A 19,991-nucleotide genomic window follows, 5' to 3' on the forward strand; every position below is an offset into this window, starting at 1 on the left:
GGTGGTCCAGCTGCACCTGTGGTCATCAGTCATATCTCAGTCACCCTGAGATTGTGTCACACACATGGAGAAGGCATAGAAAACACAAAGAACAATGGAACTCAGCTTTCCTGAATTCCAGTCCTGAATGGGACTCTCCGGGACAGATGATGTACCGTGGCTGAGCCTGAGGCTCCTGGATGGTGAAATGGAGCTTACAGTCTCAGGGACATTTCTCACATCATTTGTGCCAATGTGTTTTTAATGTGATATCAAATCAGCTCACACCAGCCCTTACTGGTTTCAGCAAAGGTGCCCCCCAGCATGTTCTAGTTCTTTCCATCCTCCACGCCCCTCAGCCTCATCCTCCACTGGGGTAATTGGAGTTGCCTGATCAAAGGCCAACTGAGTCCTGGCTCCCGGACGAGAGCTCCAGGCCTGGTCACCAGCCCTGGGTGATCACCTCCACTGGTGTCATTCTGTCCCCCACCCACAGCACCATAATGACAAGAGAAGACTGCCCCCTGAGTTCTTCTGGAGAAATGCTCCCCTGCGCTGGCCTGAGGAGTTCCTTAAAGAAAAGGAAGTGAGCCGGGAGCTGTGGCTGGAACCAGGCACATACCTCATCGTGCCCTGTGCGTCTGAGGCCCACCAGGAGTCGGAGTTCCTCCTCAGACTCTTCTCCAGGAAGCACATCTTGCAGTAAGGACACAGGCTGGGACCCACGAGGGCCATTGCAGGCTAAGAGGTCGAGGCTGGAGATGGTGGAGACTGGAGTCTCTGCTGCTTCGGATGAAAGAGGAATAAGGAAAATGAGCACCAAGGTGCTTCTCTATAGAGAAGCCATTCCTTTCCACTCTCCTTCCACCTACCAACTAACCATGCTAGATGCCAGTGATAAAAAGATAGAACAGACATGGCCCAGGACCTTCTAAAGCTGAAGACCTGGGAAGGACACAGTCATGGGCAAGTCATGGATGTTGCAATATATTCAGTATAAACATTTAGATGCTCACATGCTAGAGGAGCATCAGAGAGGGGCGTGTGAGCTGACTTGACAGTCCTGGGGAAGCAGGGATGGCTTCAGGGAACAGGTGACTCCTGACAGAGGCACAAGGCTTGTTCAGATGAAGGGTGGCCATCATTGATTAGCAGGTTCAGTCACCACTAGTGTGCAGTTGACTCTATTCACGCACATCCCAACCAAACTTAGTATTTTGCCCGTGAGTGATAGTCTTTCAGTACAAGGCATTTTGTGTCAGTTCTCTCTCTCTCTCTCTCTCTCTCTCTCTCTCTCTCTCTTTCTTTCTCTCTCCCTTCCTCTGTATTTTTAATTTCTTGGCAATAGTAGTTTGAATTGATCTCAGGCCTCACTGCCAGACCAGATCACTGAATTTTGAACTACAAGGAGGGGTAGTTAGAGAACGTTAGGGAAGTTAGGAGCAGTGAGCTATGTCATGTGGCTGGACTGGACACTTTGAGGAGAAGTGGGAGGTGAGAGACATGAGCCGGGAAGGACTGCTGGCACCTCTGCTCCAGAACTCAGAAGATAAGCTCCCCTAGGAGGGCCAATATTTGTTCAAAGGTTCCCAAGACGATCCCCCAGAGGAAACTCTGTCTTTTTCTTTCCTCAGTGAACTTGGCAACAACTCCAGTGTGGTCTTCTCTAAGGTGAGAGGTCTGGCGAAGCCCTGACTCAGCCTGTTTCCAGTGCCAGGGTGGTGGGCACCTAACATCATGGTAAAGGATCAGCAAGGATTTGGCAAAGGCACCGTGCCATCTGTTGTGCTCTGAAAGTGCCCAGGTCAGCTGTTTCTGCACCAAGACAGTCTAGATAATTGCCCTTCTTATCAGGTTCTCATGATCAAGGGTCCAGAGCTCCAGAGCATGTCTGAACTTTCTTCTGCTTCTGATTCTGGCGATTCACGCACTCATTTCATTATATGTTACTTCCTCAACATCGGGAGAATTTGAGCACAGAGATGTTCATGAATGCTGTGTTGGAAATTTAAGATGATTCAAGGTCAACTTCAGAGGCCTGGAAGCCATGACACAATAATGTTTGCAGGAGAGTCTATGTATGCAGTTCTTTTTGTGTGTCTGTTCCGACAGGAAATAGTAGAACAAAATGAAGAACAGAATGAATTCTTCACCAAACTCTTTGCAAAGGTTAGTGTGGTGGGCAGGGGTGGAAGGAGGTAAGGAAGTGGAGCATAAAATTTTACGAAATGTGGGTTTGTATTTGTTTGATGCTGCGTGTAAAATGTGATTTAAGGCTTCCTATTTCCCTATTATAGTCAGCTGTTTTCTCACCGTGACCAAAATACCTGACAAGAACAACTTAAGGGAGGAAAAGTTTATTTGGGGCTCATGATTTCAGAAGTCTCAGTGCATGGAGGGCTGACTCCATTGCTCTGGGCCTCAGAGCGAGGTAGAACATGGTGGAAGAGTGGCGTAGGGGAAAGCAGCTCCAGACGTGGCAACAGGAAGCAGAGAGAGAAAACTCCACTCACCAGGAGCACAATATAAACCCCAAAGGCAGCGAGCCAACTCCTCCAGTCACTTCCCATCTGCCGACAGTTATTGCCCAGTTAATTCAGATCAATGGAATAATGCACTGATTAGGTTAAGGCGCTTATAACCCTATCATTTCACCTCTGAATCTTCTCATATAGAGCACACATCAGCTTTTGGGGAACACCTCATGTCTAGACCATAACAACCCTCAGCTGCTACTTTCTGTTAAAGTTCTCACATTTTCAGACAAGTGTGAAGAGCCATTGTCTCCAGAAGTAGTTAAGATGATATCTGTTTTTGGAAACTGTGTTGATTGGTCATGGGAAAAGCAAAGAGGATTAATTGGAATCTTATATGTGTTGTTTATAAAGGTTTTCCTCCATTTCTGGGGTTTCCAAACATTTTATGCCACAGTCCTTTCATCAAATGAAATCTAATAGTGAATCCAAATACACGCACACACACACACACGCACGCACACACACACCATAAACAATGTACATTATGACTATGTAGCAGTTTTATAAATTCAAATGCACGGTACTTGTATTTCACTGATATTTTATAAAGTCAAATTTTAATATGAAAGATTACTTTGGTAAACTCTAAAATTAAAATCTGGAGTTTTGGCTGATGATCTTTTGTGACAAAGAAAATTCAAAGCAAATTGCTGAACTTCTAAAATACTTCCACTGAGAATCGCTGCTCCTATAAGCCTGCTTCTTAAGGGTTCTGTCCTGCTGGTGTGCTCTGGACTTGGCAACCAGTCAAAGAGCGTTGTAAAGTTTTTATGAAACCCCAGATTGAATTACATGCCTGGCCACAATCTTTGTGTACAATATAATGGTGTCACTTATTTCTGCTCAGAAATGGCACATATACCATGTTGAACCTATGCTGGACAGGATGTTCCCAGCCCCTTTAACTTGCGACCCCTCTGCTGGTGAGTATTCAGTAACAATGGTTTTCTCTCTCCATTCTGCTTTCCATTCAGTATCCAGAAATAAATGCAGTTCAACTGCAGAAGATTCTGAACCACATGATCTGGTCAAGTAAGTGCTTTAGAGTCATCCTGTAGGACTCAGAGGGGACACACATTTTCTATATTCCATCTCTGTTTCTCTTTGCTTGGTGCGATGTGTGAATCATTGAGAGCTGACCCCCACCTAGCAGTGACAGTTGACAGCAGGATGGGTTTTGTGATCTGGCAAAGCAGTAGAGCTTTAAAAATCCTTATTTTTTTGCTCATTTTGGGTGTGTAGAGATATATGGTCATGAAATGAAGACTTTCTCCACTTTACTAGTTTGAGAGGAAGAACCAAGTACTCCTTTCTTGGCATATCAATTCCATTTCCTCAACCTGGGTTATAAATATTCATTATTGACTTGACTACCAGGGAACTCTCTGATGAACTCATATTTAAATTGATCAAGCTACAAAAAATCTGGAGGAATACAGCATATCATCTAGGAGGACTTCAGATGGGGAGCTTTCATATGGCATCTGGGATAAATTATTAGGAAAACTTGAAGTCCAAGCAAAAACATTGCGTACACAAGAAGACCATAGAGGAAATAGACTGATTTCTGTAGGGAGGCAAACTAACTTCAAAGTGAGAAAGATAAAAAGTTAACGAGCATTTCCTACTTAAGATATTTGATTGCTTCTTTATATGAAGCCAAGATTCTAAACCCAGACACATTACAGTTCAGGGTATTGTTTGTCTCAGGGTTTGAAATAGTTTCCAGATGCTTTCTCAAAGTCTAATTCAGTTATCAGTGAAAGATCCAGAAAGGAAGATTCTAGAAGTTCTCAGACATCAGAAACCCCTGAAAAACTTCTAGGCTAATTCTAGAAAAATTATCTAAAAGAAATGACTTGTACCCATTTAAAGTTTTTTTAAATGTTTCAATTGCAAAGTATGCAAAACACTTTTCCTAAAAAATGGGTGGGTAAATTGCTTTTGTTTAGCCTTATGAGAGGATTTCTGGAACTTTCTGTCAGAGAACTACTGTACATTTTGACAAAGTATTTGGCAAAATCTCCCATAGTAAATAATGAAATCTGAGTTGGAAAATAGTAATACTAGATGTATTCAGAAGTCTTAACACCATTCCCAGGGCTACACAAATATACGACAAGAGAAATAATTCTTTATTATTGGTGAAAGTCTATGTGTATGTTTAGATGTCTAGATGAGAATCCTAGATTTTGTCCTTGGTTCCTTTATTTCCCTAATTTTAATCAATGGCTTAGAAGAAGATATAGGAGGTAGCCTCAGTGCATTTGCAGATGACCCCACACTAGGAAGAATCACCTAAACAAGAGACAACAGAATCAAATTCCAGAATGTTCTCAACAAGCTGTGCCCAAACCAAAAAAGATGAAATATAGCCAGGATGATCATAAAACACTGCCATTGTTATTTTTAAAAATTAGTTGTATTGGTTCCTAACTTTCTAAAGACCTCATTTTTTTCTTTTGTGTGTGTGACAGTTTAGGTGAGAGATATTGGTTAATTTAGTTGACCTCCAACTTACAAACTAGTAATCTCAACTTGCTGCTAAATAAGCTATGCAAATTCAGCTGCATTTAATGGAAGCATTTAGATCTGTGTTTATGAAATTGTTCTCCAAGTAACATTAGAAACTAAGTGGTTTTAATAAGCATTCTACGAAGTGAAAGGAGTTCGTTTCTGTGGTCAGTGGTACTTGGGAAATTCCATGTCACACCATCGTGTCCACAGCTCAGGCATGCCAGGCCAGTGGGGTAGGTTGCTGAAAGGCCCAAGAAAGTGCCTGCTCATGGCATGGGAGACATATGATTTATTGGGGAACGCTCACAAGAGATCAGTAACTGCTCCAAGAGGAGTTCAGCAGTGACAGGCTGAACTGGTAGCATCTCTGTCCCCCTAGGTGCCTTGCCAAGCACAGTGCCTCCATCCCTCACGACACTGCTCCAGAAAAGAGTGCCTTTGTCCCTCATGGTGCTATTTCCAGTGGCAGCCAGCTGTTTGAGTGACAGGTATCCTCTCCACAGTGTCCCTAGTTCCACCCCAGTTGCCACTGAGAGAGGGGTTTTGTGTTAGTCTGCAGAAGCAGTGATACCATCAGCATTAGTTTTCTTCATTTGCTCATATGATCGGCATCCCAAGGAGCAATTGTCCTGGCGTACATGCAAGAAAGTAGCTTTCTACAGATAACAGTAACTTGCCCTAGTTCCCAGTGTGTACAAGAGAAAAGACCGTGTCCTTCAAGATAATATGGATCTGGACATTCTAGCTCTGGCTCTCTCTCACTGTTCCCTTAACTTGGCTAGGTTTTTGGGAACAGAAAGGGGGCTTTCAGGGACATGGTGTTTTACTGTCCCCCTTTTCTTTAAGGACACAAAATTTCAATATTGGCCAAGGTGCTTGGTGAAGGGAGGAAAAGGGTTGTAGACACCAATTATTCTATATACATTTGATCACAAAACTCTCTGCAGAACATCTCCCTTGGAACATAATTCGGGAAATACTGACTGAAAACTTTGGAAGCAATAGACCTGCTGTTATCAAATTGCATCAGAGGAGTGTGTTCAAGTCTTGTTGTCATATTTCAGACAAACGCTGACAAAGTATAGGCTCCAGAAAAGGGTGACAAGGGTTTAGAAACCATTTCATCTGAGGAACAGTTGGGGATAGAGGGATGGGAGAAATCAGAGAGGAGACAAACATCATTTTATGCTTTTCTGGAGGCAGAACTGAGTTGGTGAGTGAATATTACAGGAGTATCCTGTGGACTCAAAAAAAAAAAGTTTCTCTGGAAACTCTGTGCACATGGAAAAATGAACAGCCCGTCATTGACAGAGCCGCCATCATGAAACCTGAAGACAGAATCCCTCAGTTTGGGTGGAGACTTGAACTGGCTGTCCTCGCAGCTCTCCTTCCGGTCTGGGAGTCTGTGGCTATGATCCTGGCCCTTCTTAGGTGCAGGGCATATTTCCTTTCTCCCACTGTGTAAGCAAAGCCCAGCCAGGAGCAGGTGTCCTCTGTAGGGTGTAAGAGCCACCACCTGGTCCCCTCCCTCTCCACTGCTTTCTCCTTACTCTTTCCACCCCACATACATGGTGTCACCAGAACTTCTCTGGCTGCCCTGGGCAGCACTGCCTCATTCTGTTCATAAAAGAGACTCCTCTGCTCCCTGCAGGTCTGGGGAGCCCACAGCCCTTCTTCAGCCTAGATGCCTGCCAGGGGATCCTGGCCCTCCTGGACGTATCTTTTCAGGTTTGTGGGTGGGTGTGTGCTGCTGGTTGAGATTTTTGCTTTGGAATCAGCCTGACTGGGTTTGAATCCAAACCCCAGCCCTTGTGAGTTGTTTGATCTTGGACTTCGCTGAACCTCATCGTGCCTGCAGATACTCATCTAATGCAGTTAAGAGAGTATTTAAATCTACTCTGTAGGATTGGTGTAAAAATGCAAATAGATAATGCAGGTAATGTGCTGAGGTAAAAACTGCCATCAATTGACTATTGATAATGATAATCTGCTGGATGCAGTGGTACATGACTGTGATCCCCTCCGCTCAGCAGGCCGAGGCAGGAGGATCACAAGTTCAAGACCAGCCTGGGCAACTTAGCAAATGAAATATTTTAAAACGTAAAATAAAATAGTCTGGGGGCATAGCTCAATGGTAGAGCACTTGCCTAGCAAATGCAAGATCCTGGGTTCAATTCCTAGTACCAACAAAACCCCCAAAACATATCTTATTTCCTGAGAGTAAGGACGCGTCAGCTGAAGAGTACTGCCTGGTAGTCATGCTAGAGCATTCATGAGAGGACTTCCAAGAGCCTCAGGGCTCTGAATCTTTCATCTGGTGATGGGTAGTGGCTGTCTCATTTACATACCAGGAAACCGGAGCTCAGGGAATTCAAAAACACACTGCGCCTCAGCTTTCCTGGTTCTCAACCCTGTGATTTTCCTAGCAAATGTTTTGTCTTTCTGAGTGGGCAGTTAAATCAAAGTTTGATAAGCTATAGTGCAGAGAGGCAGCCACTGCTGCCTGAGGAGATAGTCTGAGGAGATAGTCTGAGGAGTTTTGTGCAAACAAAATCCTTTGCAGGCACTCAGAGGTGGTGCAGGATGGGGATTAGGTGTCGAGGCAATGGGACAGGCTCCATCCTTGTTCCCGGCTCTGGGAGCTCACTTCATCTTCTAGACCACGGTGGGGCTGATGTTACAAGGCGTAAAGGACATAACACAGGTAAAACAGCAACTCAGTGCTAGCCAAGTGAGGACCCAGAGAAGGCGTGTGGTGGCTTTTTGACCCAGTCTCTCTGATGCCTGGGGTATTCTGACATTGTCTACGAGGTCACCCATTCTGCTTTGAACTTTTCATAAATGAGTAAGTAAAAGAGGCGTCTAGCCACCCTGTGCCTAAGTTCTTCTGTACATTGGTTTTAACTCTTCTGAGAAAGTTAGTGGCTTTTATTTAAATCACATCCATTGGCCAAGTCAAAATCTCCTGCTTCACTAGATGATGGCTGCTGTCATTGCTACCATCATTTTGGACATCCTTACTTCTTGCAAAGCCACTGTGCTCTGGCTCATTCTGTCTTTTCCTAGCAAGGGCAAGAGAAATCTAGGCTGGACTGGCCAGTGAAAGGAGGCTAGGCAGGGACATCAGACCTTGATCGGAGTCATCCACAAATTGCACGCTTCTTATGGAGGGCCCATTGGTGCTTCCAGAGCCAACAACGGAATGCTGTCTTGTCAGAGTTCACCTTAACCTGTTATCAGCTTAATGCATCAGGGACTGTGAGCATCCAGGAGTTCAGGGGCCTGTGGAAGCAGTTGGTGCTCTACCAGGTAAGGACAAGCCTTAGCCATGCTCCTCTGGGGAATGGAACAGAGATGGCAGTTCTTCAACACCACGCAAGATACTCCTCTCCCCCTTTAAACCCGACCACTTGTCACATCTCTGCTCTTCCCGCAGTGAACGCTTGCTCTTCCTCTCTCCCAAACTCTGTCAGTCTGCTGCAATGGTCTCCTGAGTTTCTAAGACATGTACCTGGTCAGGTTGCTTCTTTGCAAAAACCTCTTAAGGATTCCCCGTTACTTTCAGAGGAAGTTCAACATCCTCAGCAAGGTGGCATTTAAAGTTCTTCAGAAATTGCCTTCTCCCTACTCTTTCACTTTTCTCCTGAGTCATAAAGTTGGAACCACTTCCAAGTATGGATAATGTACTTAAATCAAGCACATTTACCTACACCCAGACGGTCTATAGCCCAAGAGAAGAAAACCTTTGCCTTTTTCAGAGCCTGTAAATAATGTGAGACGGTAGATTCCTGGCCTGGACCTTCTGCCTAATTCCTATCCATCAGCAGTCCCCCTGCAACTGACCCTGGCACACATGGGGCTCTCAGACGGTGCTTGGGCATGCCTGGCTTCCTTAGCCTCTGGTTTTGGTTCTTTGCAGGAAGTTTTCCACAAGCAAGACAGTAGCAGGTCAGGATTCCTGGACTGGGTGCAGCTGCGGGCTGCTGTGAAGGAGGCAGGTAGGTATGGAGAAGCTGGTGCCCAGACAGGTGCTCACTCCCCAGACGGGGAGGCGGGGTCACATGACATTCCAAAGTGATTCCCCAAATGCAGAGGCTCAAAGGTGCGGATCTGTAAGTAACAAAACATTGATTATTATGATGGTTATGATCATAGCTAAGATCTGTCAAGGGTTGGCACATCTGGTCTCTTATTTAATTTCCAACAACACCCTGTTGAAACCCCCACCCTACAGAGGAAGAAATTGACGCTTGGAGAAGGTAAAGAACTTGCTTGGGATTTCAATGCAGGACACCTGGGCCCTAAGAGTACCAAGTCAAGCACTGAGCACTAAGTCTGAGCACTAAGCAGTCTGTCTTCTGCCTTGAAAGCCAATGACCACTTGATAAAAATATCTCCATGCTAGTGGTCTAAAGGGGCAGGCATGGGGGATGGAGGTAGAATTAACTGATTAAATGATTAGAAGATTTGAAATGAACAACATTAAAAAAGATCTACATGCTATCAGGATTCAAGTCCCTCAAGTGGAGGGACAATGTAAGGAGTCTCAGATGGGTGGGGACATGGGTGCAAGAGCCTCAGCACTCAGCACAGGAGCCTGTGCTTAATGCAGGAATCGTGCTCAAAGATGACATCTGCCAGTTGATGCTCCTTCGCTACGGTGGCCCCAGACTTCAGATTGACTTTGTCAGCTTTGTGCACTTGATGCTGCGTGCTGTGAACATGGAGAGTAAGTGAGTGGGAGTGAGGGACTTTTCTCTGCATGTCCCATGGTTACCCACCTGTCCCTGGTTCAAGCTCAAGAGAGCATAGTGCCAGTTCAGGCACAAGGCTGGGGATCTCTGGAGATTGTGGGCCATGTGCCTGTCTAAACTAATTTACACCCTGCATTGCTCCAGAGGCAAAGTTTTGAGATATTTCACTTATAATAAGTGTGGCCATGTGTGGTTACATGTAGGTGGAAATTGGTTTCCCTTGCATTTTCAGCATGGATGTGGTTAAGGTAAGGGGAGGTGTGGGAGGAACTAGTTTATAAAGTTTCAAACACACACACACACACACACACACACAAAGTAGCTGTGTTCCTTTCTGCTGTATTTTTCACAGATGTCTTCCAAAACTTAACCCAAGATGGCAAAGGGATATATCTCCGGAAGTCAGAGGTAAGACTTCCCTCAAAGAGCCAGCTGTCATTGATTAGGTAGAGGTGGTCATTGCAGGTCCAGGTTCTTGTGAAGTAGAAGGGTTCTGGGGGCCCTTCATTTTACTGTGTTGGAGATTTGGCACTGCATTTATTGACTTTTTCATTCATTTATGAAATATTTACAAAGTACCCACTCTGTGTCTGGTGTGTCTGACGGGACAGGGGAGTGACTAGCTCTGTTCACAATAGTGCCATGTGACATCTCCACAAAATTTCCACGATGTATGACAAGGATTTATTCAGCTCACAAGTCACATGACTGGGAGCCAGTGGGTCTCAACTGGCTTGTCCATACATCTCTGGGCTGGCTGGGAGCTTTGCTGGGTTACCTTAATTGAGGAAACTCTGACCAACCTTGCCCTTCTGAGGACAAAGAGAGAAGAACAAGAAAGTGAGCTTAACACACAAAGCCTCCAAGACCACGGCTCTGATCTGACACAACATTCCTTGCAGCTCATTCTGTTATTCAAAGCAAGTCACATGACCAGGTTCATTTCAACAGATGGGGAAATAGTCCCTTCCTTTTTCATGCCACACGTCAGACAGCAGACCATGCACACAGAGATGGGTGAGGAGCTGGGTCCAGCAGTGAACTCCGTACAGACAGTAATGAGAGATCTAGTCTCCATGGGGCATTCCATGAGGCCACTCTGGAGGAGGTGACATTGAAGTGAAAACCTCAAGAACAAGAAAGAACTGGCCAGGAACAATAGAGAGGAGGAAAGGCCTCTGCTGGATGGATTGGTGTATGTGATCCTGGGTAGAGAAGAGAGGGAGTGGAACTGGCTCAAGGTGAGTCTCAAGATCAGGGTCAGATCAGGCAAGACTTGCAGGCCAGAAATAAACCTCAATGAAGAACTTGCACAGCTTTACCTCAAGTCCAGGCACTGCATTCAGTGTCTTTGTGACCTTTTCCTGAATCCTGTGTAGTGCTTTACACATAGTAGGCACTTGACAAATGTTTGTTGAATGAATAAGGTGATATGTTTAGGAGAAGACAAATACATGTATGACACCAGTTGTCCCCTCTGATCCTTCAAACCGCACTGCTTTATCAAGCACCTGCTTGATATGAGCTGGTCCTCGCTAGTGCTCACTGCAGCGATATTGGAGTCTGGAGTTGATTCACCTGTTCTGTTTATTCTTTAACACTTTTTGAATGTGAGCTGCCTAGAAAGGCCCCAGTAAAAGTTGACATGTCTTTCTTGATCTCAAATGTCAATTTTATATTCTGTATCCTAAGCTGTAGAGAGAGCCTAAGCATGTGTATCCTTCCAGTCACTCCAGTAGTTGATGTGAACGTGGGGCTCAGCTCCATTGTCCAGTGAAGCTTCCTCTGACACCACTGGTCATTTCATCAATATCACCTTCATCGCCAGCATCATCATTTTGATGCAGTGTCTAGTTTCTCCAGAGATCCCCTCAATGAGAGATCAGAGGGACTGTAAACACACAGAATATGCTCCAATGATGTCTGCTACCCAGTCGGCTTGCACACCTGCAGAGGGTGAGCATGCCAAACTGAGTTCACAAGGGGGGAAAACTCATTGAGAATTGAATACAAAATCAGCCTGGATCTTGACTGTCATCATTCACAGGCACTGTGAGCAGTCAAGGCTGATTATATTTCAGGTTGATTTATACTTACTACCAGGTGCTGTGGTCCCTCTGGCTAAACCATCCTTTAATGTCTCATCTCCATGGCTCCCCAGGAATGAGGGGGAAGAGGCCTCAAGTCAGGTGGGTTTGAACTGATCATAATTGGCTTTCTCCTCGTGTGCAGTGGCTGATGATGACCCTGTATTCCTGAGAAGTCTGGAGCCTTATCCATCTTCACTAAGGATTCTGCATATGGTCCAAGGGTACTTTGCTGAGGATAACCCTCGCTCACCCCAGTTACTATTCTTCAGGACTGTGCACCAGCATCACCTTCTCAGCTGGGAAGATTTTTCTCGTGCATCCCCTTCAGATGGTCAGTATGCCAAAAGGAAAGGAAGGTGGCAAAGATCGCATTGGATTTGTTAAGTCCAGCTGTCCTGCCCATAATCTTGTCACAATCAGAGATGTTCCCTGATATGGCCCAAGCAATCCAACTGTGGAGCTGGTGTGCTTAGTCTCTATGGCATACATCCATGGCGGTCCCATTTAAATGACCTTACATCTATCAGGTGTCATCACACTTGAGATAACACTCTAGGTTTCAAGGTTGGAAGAAGGAATGCTGCATCCTTAGATCTCTGCACCAGCATCTATAAATGGACAGGTATAGGCTGTTTTCTTTCTTTAGGGTGGAGCTAGGGACAGAGTAGGTTTTCAAGAACACAGAAAATAAGACCATCAACTGGATCCTGGTGGGGTGGGCTGGCTCTGGCATCTGAGGACACTCTTGTCTTCTGCTGACAATATCTCCAGATGACTAGATTTGGGACAACTGTGGATTTAAGACACCTGAGTTCTCAAAGGCCTTCTTGCTAGTGACAGGCATCAATCTGTTTTCTTGACCTAGGCACTATTGGACCCATTTTAAATCAGTTCAAAACTTCTCTGTGTACCTCCTGCAAAGAAGAATGACAAATCCCTGCCAAGTTATAGAGTTTGTCAGAAGATGGTTGGCATATCTGATTTTTTTCAGCTACTATGATACGTCATTATTTGTGGCATCCCTACCAACCCCAAACTCAAATGCAGAAGCAGAACAAAGGCTGTTTTTCCAAAGCCCACATGTTTTGCTCATAGGTCAGCGACCCCAGCACCTTCATTACTATTCTGTTTGTTCTTGATATACGAACAAGTCTAACAAATGTGTCCACCTGGTCTCCAGGTCCACAGTGGACTAAAGGAAGCAGCTGAATGCAGGGCTAAGATTGTGTCACCTAAAGACACAGGAAACCTGACAGCCTGATAGATGAGCAGTGTACTAGAAGAATGGAGCACATTCAAAGCAAAGTTCAAGGAGGTAGAAAATTATTTTCCTTAGGAAAAAAAAAAAAAAAAAACCCTTCATTTATTCCAAATGATAGAATGTAATGGCTTGCCATAAAGTGCCAGATACAGGAGGTGTCACTGATTTTATAAATGATGATCATATATTTATAGTTTTTTTTTTAAATATATCCTTTCTTTGATTAGTGTGGTTGTCCTTAGATTCTGCCATTGTATTAATAAAGTTTTAATAAAGTTCGTTTTATAAAGTAGTCATTGGACATGATCCATGAACGATGTTTGGAGATTTGAGGTCGTGGGAAGGGGACAGAATTTTCCCATTGTTGACATTTAGATGACAGTGTGCTGGTTGTGCTTGGCGTGAATGGATCTCTTTCCCAGTTAGGTCTGAGAGAGCCTGGGTCCTGTCTCTCTGGTGGTCTGCACTGCCCTCCTATTCTCTCATGTGTCCCCCCAGCCCCCTGAGTCCATGCATCACTAAGGCACCTCAAAGATGACCTGTGCTCTGCTACTTATCCCCAATGTTCCCCACAGCTGAGCACTGGAGATCAGGAGCAGAGCCCAGCCCTCTCCGCATCTTCTGTCATTCCAGGGCAAGCAGAGATCTGGGGCAAGATAGGGGACAAGGGTCCGGTTGAAGCTATGGGAGGTGGACACCAGCAGTGTGGAAAGCTGAAAGCCAAGTTTAGTGTGACCAAGAATAAGGGGCAAGTGTGCAGCCAATGAGGGACAAATGTCAGTCCTCCTATGCTGAGGCCAGGGAGGTCAGGGAATCCAGAGGTCAGGTTGTCCACAGAGCACATACCTGTTCTTGGTGGTCAAAAATCTCGGGGGAAATACATGACTCTGGTAGAAGAAAAGAAGTAGAAAGGAAAAGGAGTAGAGGAGGCAGCTAAAATATCTACCTTTCCTTTTTTTTTTAGTTTATTTTTTAATTTGTTGTAATTAGTTATATAGGACAGGAGAATGCATTTATGCATTTTGATAAATCATATATAAATAGAGTATGATTTCTCATTTTTCTGATTGTATATTTTAGAATCACGTCAGCCATGCAGTCATTGATGTACATGAGGTAATAATGTCTGTTTCATTCCACTGTCCTTCCACTACCATTTCTTTATTCTTTGTTTTCTTCTTTCTTTATTTCATATTTTATATAAAAGCTCAGTCACCAAAGAGAACCTTCTAAACACCAGGTGAGGCCTGGGCAGGGCAGTCAGCGGCTGACTAAATAGCACTGCTTTCCTGCTGTCACCATGCTGGGTTAGAGAAATGATTTTAGCCTCCAGGACTTTCAATCTGATATTTCTCAGGTGAAATATATGTGTTCATAATGGGAAAAAAAGGAGAAAGAATGTCGTGGCTGTGGGTAAGTAAAGGTGGGCCAGCCCCGCCTGGATTCATGGAGGAAGAGGCCATGTGTCCAGCTTTTAGGGAGCTCTGGAAAGAGGACCAACGGTATCTCTGGCCTCAGACCCTACCACCTGTTCTCCAGTGTTCTCAGGACAGAGGGGTACAGAATCCAACAGGAATAAAAACAAGGAGGGCTTGAGAAGGAACAGTCTGGCTGTGTGACAGGGGACCTCAGTTCATTCATTGGTAGACTGGAGCCCAGAATCCCCATGTCACTGGTCATTTTGAAGATTAAATAACACCAGTATGCTACAGCCCTCAGGAAATGAAGCTCCTATTTTTTCCTGTTGGGCAGTTCAAATATATTTCCAACTACTACTAGTCCTTCATTTTTGTTTTTAAAGGACATGTTCGCTCATAGTGACCATTCTCGGAAACACCCAAGCCTTCATGTTATATTTTCCTTTTCTTCCTCCACATTCCCTCTCTGAATGTATGAAACCACTTTCTTGAGTGTGGCATCAGGGGTGGGTTGGGGACTGCCCAAGGCTCCATTGAAGAAGTTCAGCTGCAGAGACTCCTGGGAGGTCTCTGCCCTCCGCTTACCTCTAACCTGAGATGTAGCGGGTTTATACTTCAAAACCCCAGGCTGCCAACTAGGGGTTTTCTGGACCATAGACCAACTGACTTCAGGTGACTGAGTGCTGACCAGGAATTTTTCCAGAAATTCTGCTGGGCAATGCAGTTGTTTCCTAGAACTGGAGTGACATTAGTGGTGGAAAGGAAGTTAGGCAACCTGGAACACAATAGTTCCCTGTAAGCTTCTGTGGGCAGGAAGACCTTCTCTCCTGATGGACAGCTCTGGAACTCAGCTGGTCAGCATGTGGTGCTCATGAGGCCCTGGAAGGGCGAAGCCAGTTGGGCAGTGAGTTTCACTTCGCCCATCTGGCCATCCATCTGGCGGTCCAAGCATCCATCCATTCATTGGAAAATGTTTATCAAGCTCCTAACACAGTGGGTCAGACACTGTGCTAGGTACTGGGGACAGCAGCATGAGCTGGGCCACTCAGGCAGGCAGAGGCTGATCCCTGCACGTCCTGCCATGGCATCTGGACTCTATCCTAAGGGGTTGAGTGTCACCCAGGAATTCTAAGTCTGAAAAGGAGTAGCCCAAGGCTTTCCTCTCAGCAGGGCACAGGGTGAACTGAGTCAAATCCCTGCCTTGCCTTTGGTTCAGAGGCCTTTGATCAAATGATTTAACCTTTCTCAACCACTCAGCCTCATCCATGCAATGGTGACAACAGCGTCCACCTCAAGGGGCTCACGTATCCTCTAGACGATCTAACCTCTGTGAACACTTGTGGCTTTTAGCGCTTAACGGCTTGATTGAGCTCCACCCATTTTTCTGGGGGAGGGACACCCTCCTCTCCACACTAGCGACACATGCAGTGGCTGACGCCAGCGCTAGATGGCGCGCTATCCCCACACAAGGGCTCCTTCACGACCCTGGGAGAGGACAGCCTCAGCCAGGGCCAGCCTCGGAACACCCCCCACCCCCCCACCACCACCCCTCCGCTAGTTCAGTGTCCTGCTACCCTGACTTGGCCCCACTGGGACTCACTCACCTTTTCTTGCCTCTTTTTTCTGCTTAGTTTTTAGTTGATGTACTGTATCTTACACCCTGCATTTTTGTTTCTGAAAAAAGTAAACCATTTACTAAGTCACTCATTTTCAGTCATTTTCTTGAGGACTACAGTGGCACCCAGGCCGCACCCTTGTGTCCCAGGGTCTGTTTGAGTGCTTAGCTCATGTTTAGTATTTAAGAATTTAGTAAATGAAAGTTTTTAAGGTAATTTAAGTGAATACTGTCATTTAAAAACCCAGTCTTGCTGGACTTGGTGGCACATGCCTGTAATTCCTTACAGGAATTCCTTACAGGCTTGGGAAGCTGAGCAGGAAGATCTCAAGTTCAAGACTGGCCTCAGCAACTAAGCAAGGCCCTAAGCAACTTAGCAAGATTTCGTTTCAAAATAAAAAATAAAAAGGGCTGGAGATGGAGCTCAGTAAGTTAAGTGCCCCTGGGTTCCACTTCTAGTACAAAAAAAAAAAAAAAAAAAAAACCAGAAAACAAACAACAAGAAACAAAAACAAAACAGTCCCTATTCAGTTGTCAACTGAAAATATCAGTATGTGAGATTTGCTAAAGAACACAGGACATCTCTCTGTAAAGGCCCCTCTGATGCTGCAAAGGGTTGGGTGTCCTGATGCCAGACACCAGGCCCTGGCTGAGGGGCAGCCCAAACCCTCACAGACTCCATCTGACAACATTCCTCATAACTTGGGTATCATTTGCTCTTATACTTCTAGAATTTATCTTCCCAAGAGGCTAGTTGGGGCAAGTTTCAGAGCCTGTTGCTTTTAGGCTGGGGCTTCAGAGTGGAGGCTCTGGCTGTAGTGGGAGGTCCTGAGCCAGACCCAGGTTGAGGTGAGGCTGAGTTATTAGTTTTTTCCCTTCATCTAGCCGTGGAGACTCATTTGCTCATCAGCAGCCATGACGCTGCTGAAGTGGCCCAGCCAGCTGCAACACACTCATGCAGGCCCAGTGGGGCAGACTGGGGGCCCCAGGCCAGCCCTCCTCCTCACTCCCTTGGCATTGCTCACATGGAGACGTGGGCCTGGTCAGGCCTCCTGGCAAGGCTGGTGTGTGCACTAATACACACTCCGGTTTCATGCTGGTGGCTTCCCTGGGAGCAGCTTGGTGGGTGGGACTCATGCAGAACACTTCCCCCAGGTAGGTGGCTTTCTTGACAAGGGAGGAATCAGAAACTGTGAGGGTGCCCAGGCCCAGGGCGGGAGCTGAGAAGACTGTGGTGTCCTTAGGGTGCAGGTGTTCTTGTTCCCAAGTGGCCTCAGGCCCTCTGCAGGAGCACCCTCTGCCCCTCTGCGGTGGCACGTTCACTTCAGGGGTCCTGAGCTGCAGGGAAACCTCCTGCAACTCCCATCATGCAAAAGTGACCTGTCAGTTGGCCTGCAGGCCTAGCCTGGAGATGGTCCTTGATATTGATGCTCAGGGGTGCTCATAGAAGCCAATCCATCTCCATGGAGAGAGAGAGAGAGAGAGAGAGAGAGAGAGAGAGAGAGAGAGAGAGAGAGAGAGAGAGAGAGAGAGAGAGAGGTGATGGTTTCTTCTGGAGCTTGAAGAAGAATCTGAATTCTGTGAACTCTACCATGAGAGTTGGGAGTCCAGGGGTGGCTAGTGAAACAGGAAGCACATTGACCAGAAACCAGAGGACTCCAGCTGGTGTCCTCTCTACCCACATTGGGTGCGTGGTGTGGGCTTGGGGGAAGTTGTTTAACCTCTAAGTCTTGGGCTGCTCATCTTCTGAATCAGGATGTTAACCCCTGCCTCATGGGAGGAGGGCAGAGGTGAAAGAAGTTTGGGTCTGCTGAAGACCTTTGCAAGTAGTAAGTGGGATTCCAAGTTGTTCTAGTGCACAAACCTGGTGCAATATGCCTTCCTCAGACTGTCCGAGGATGTTGGATTCTCTCTAGTAACTAAGAGAAACAAACAAGTAAGAGGAGAGTTAAAACTGAGTGTAGAAGCCAATACCTTGTGAGACATGTCAGACCTAGATAAAGAACGAGAAGCACATGTGTGTGACTGTAGATAGGAAGGGGTAAAGGAGCTGAGGAGGCACTGAATATTCATGATGCACACTAAATATACATGAGACACATGAAGCAACACATATTCAGGGTCCATCAACCGTAGGCAGACCCGTGAGGCACTCAACAGTCAATCAGCCACCCCTCCGTGGAGCCCCTGGAAATGCAAACACAGCATTCAGCAGATTAATCAATAAATTGTGTCCAGTCATCATATTTGTCCCTTGTCTCTCTGATAGAGCACATGTGTGATTGAGCCCCAAGCACTTTCTGTCATTTGTGTCTCTTGCTCAAACCTCAGCTGAGATGCTCATAACCAGGCCAGCAGCAGGAGATGCTGATATGGCAGAGGGACGGGTCCCGAGCATCCTGCAACCAGGATTCCATACGTGGTCCTTCCCTCTCTCTCACAGTGCTGTAAGGGTGTCCCCAGCCATTTCTCTGCCCTTCTTTCCTGCTCTTCTAAGTGGACTTAATCAGTCATGTCATCTGAGCCACTTACTTTTTCATTTGGTGACTGCCACAACGTACCTTTGGTGGACTTGACATCTGCCAACGCAGCAAGGTAACTTCCCCCAGGACACTGAGGCAGATCGGGAATGGCAGAGCTGGAGCTGGAGGACACTTGGTTTCAAACAGCCCAGCTTGGCTCCTGAGACGTGGGCACTACATCTGCAGGGGACTGTGGGGCTCTGCTGATCCTCTGGCGAGACACCTCAGTCTTCTTCCTCTCTAGTCCTCAACTGTGTGGACCAGGCCCCAGACAGAAACTGAGCAGTGCTTCTGAGCACACACTGTGGACAGCTTCCCAGTGACCCCTGCTGCCTTCCCAATCTTAAAGTTACAGAGAAAAGAGAGTTCAGCAGACACCTGGAGGATGCTCATGCCCTTTTTCCAACCTCCAAGAACCTTCTTGCCAGGTTCCAAGAACATCCTGATCCTTGCTTTCCTGTGGCCTCTCCAAATGCCATTCACGAGAGAGGTCAATGTCAGAATACAGTCTCTGTTACTCACTAGCTGTGTGACTTACTCAAGTCACCTGGACCTCTTGTGCCTTGGTTTCTTCATGAGTAAAAATGGCATCTAACTAGACTTCAGTAACACCAGACGTTTATTAAATAAAGTCAAGCACAGTTAGAAAGATAGGTCTTGCTTTATTTTTATTATTTATATACTTTTTTAGTTAAAAATAGTCACACAAACTCTGGGCAAGATCTAGTATGGGGAGACAAAAATCCAGTTCCTGGCCTTAGGGAGCTAGCAGTCTGGTTGGGGAAAAATACAAGAAAATCAACCCAGAATGAACAGTGAGGAATAAGCCCAGGGTCCTCAGATCAACCAGAGAAGTCTGAGGAGCCTTCTGGAAGGACCTGATACTCAATTTGAAAACTAAAGGCAGATTTAGGATGAGAAGGGTGATCTGGGCAGAGGAACGAGTGTGGGACAGTGACAGAGCTTTAGACGTGGGATTTATTAGGAGAGTGACAGTGGTTGTAATGACAGGTGGTTCCTAACAGGCTTAGAATGCTTTGGAGAAGTCACTCTGATGGCTTAGCTGAGGAAATACTGGCAAACATAGAAATGGGAGGAAGTTCAGGGAATATAAGTGACCTACTACAGGAAGTGACAGGTCCCCATGGTCACTCCTGGGTCCTCTCATCAGGTGTCTTCACAGTCAGGTCTGCTGTCAGTTCCCACCTTGTGTCTGCACCACCCCCCACCCCCACACACACCAGAGACCCAGTCAAAGCTTAGGCTGAGGCAGTGATGGGGAAGAGGCTGCCTGAGGA

At 46.0% G+C, this 19,991-nt stretch overlaps 1 protein-coding gene across 1 annotated transcript in view; it reads left to right on the forward strand.

Annotated features, from left to right (window-relative positions):
- CAPN14 (calpain 14) overlaps window positions 1-13,905 on the forward strand; it is a gene marked incomplete at both ends in the record, with an annotated part of 29,428 nt that extends 15,523 nt beyond the window's left edge. The window contains 10 exons of the mRNA XM_079111594.1: window positions 476-681; window positions 1,614-1,650; window positions 2,092-2,148; window positions 3,491-3,548; window positions 6,685-6,749; window positions 8,274-8,342; window positions 8,953-9,031; window positions 9,646-9,762; window positions 10,140-10,195; window positions 13,714-13,905. Of these exons, the coding sequence (XP_078967720.1) occupies window positions 476-681; window positions 1,614-1,650; window positions 2,092-2,148; window positions 3,491-3,548; window positions 6,685-6,749; window positions 8,274-8,342; window positions 8,953-9,031; window positions 9,646-9,762; window positions 10,140-10,195; window positions 13,714-13,905 (936 nt within the window). The remainder of the gene's footprint in view (window positions 1-475; window positions 682-1,613; window positions 1,651-2,091; window positions 2,149-3,490; window positions 3,549-6,684; window positions 6,750-8,273; window positions 8,343-8,952; window positions 9,032-9,645; window positions 9,763-10,139; window positions 10,196-13,713) is intronic.
- Window positions 13,906-19,991: the final 6,086 nt, after the last annotated feature.

Source organism: Sciurus vulgaris, assembly GCF_902686455.1.
Source record: "Sciurus vulgaris genome assembly, chromosome: 14".
Lineage (NCBI taxonomy): Eukaryota > Metazoa > Chordata > Mammalia > Rodentia > Sciuridae > Sciurus > Sciurus vulgaris.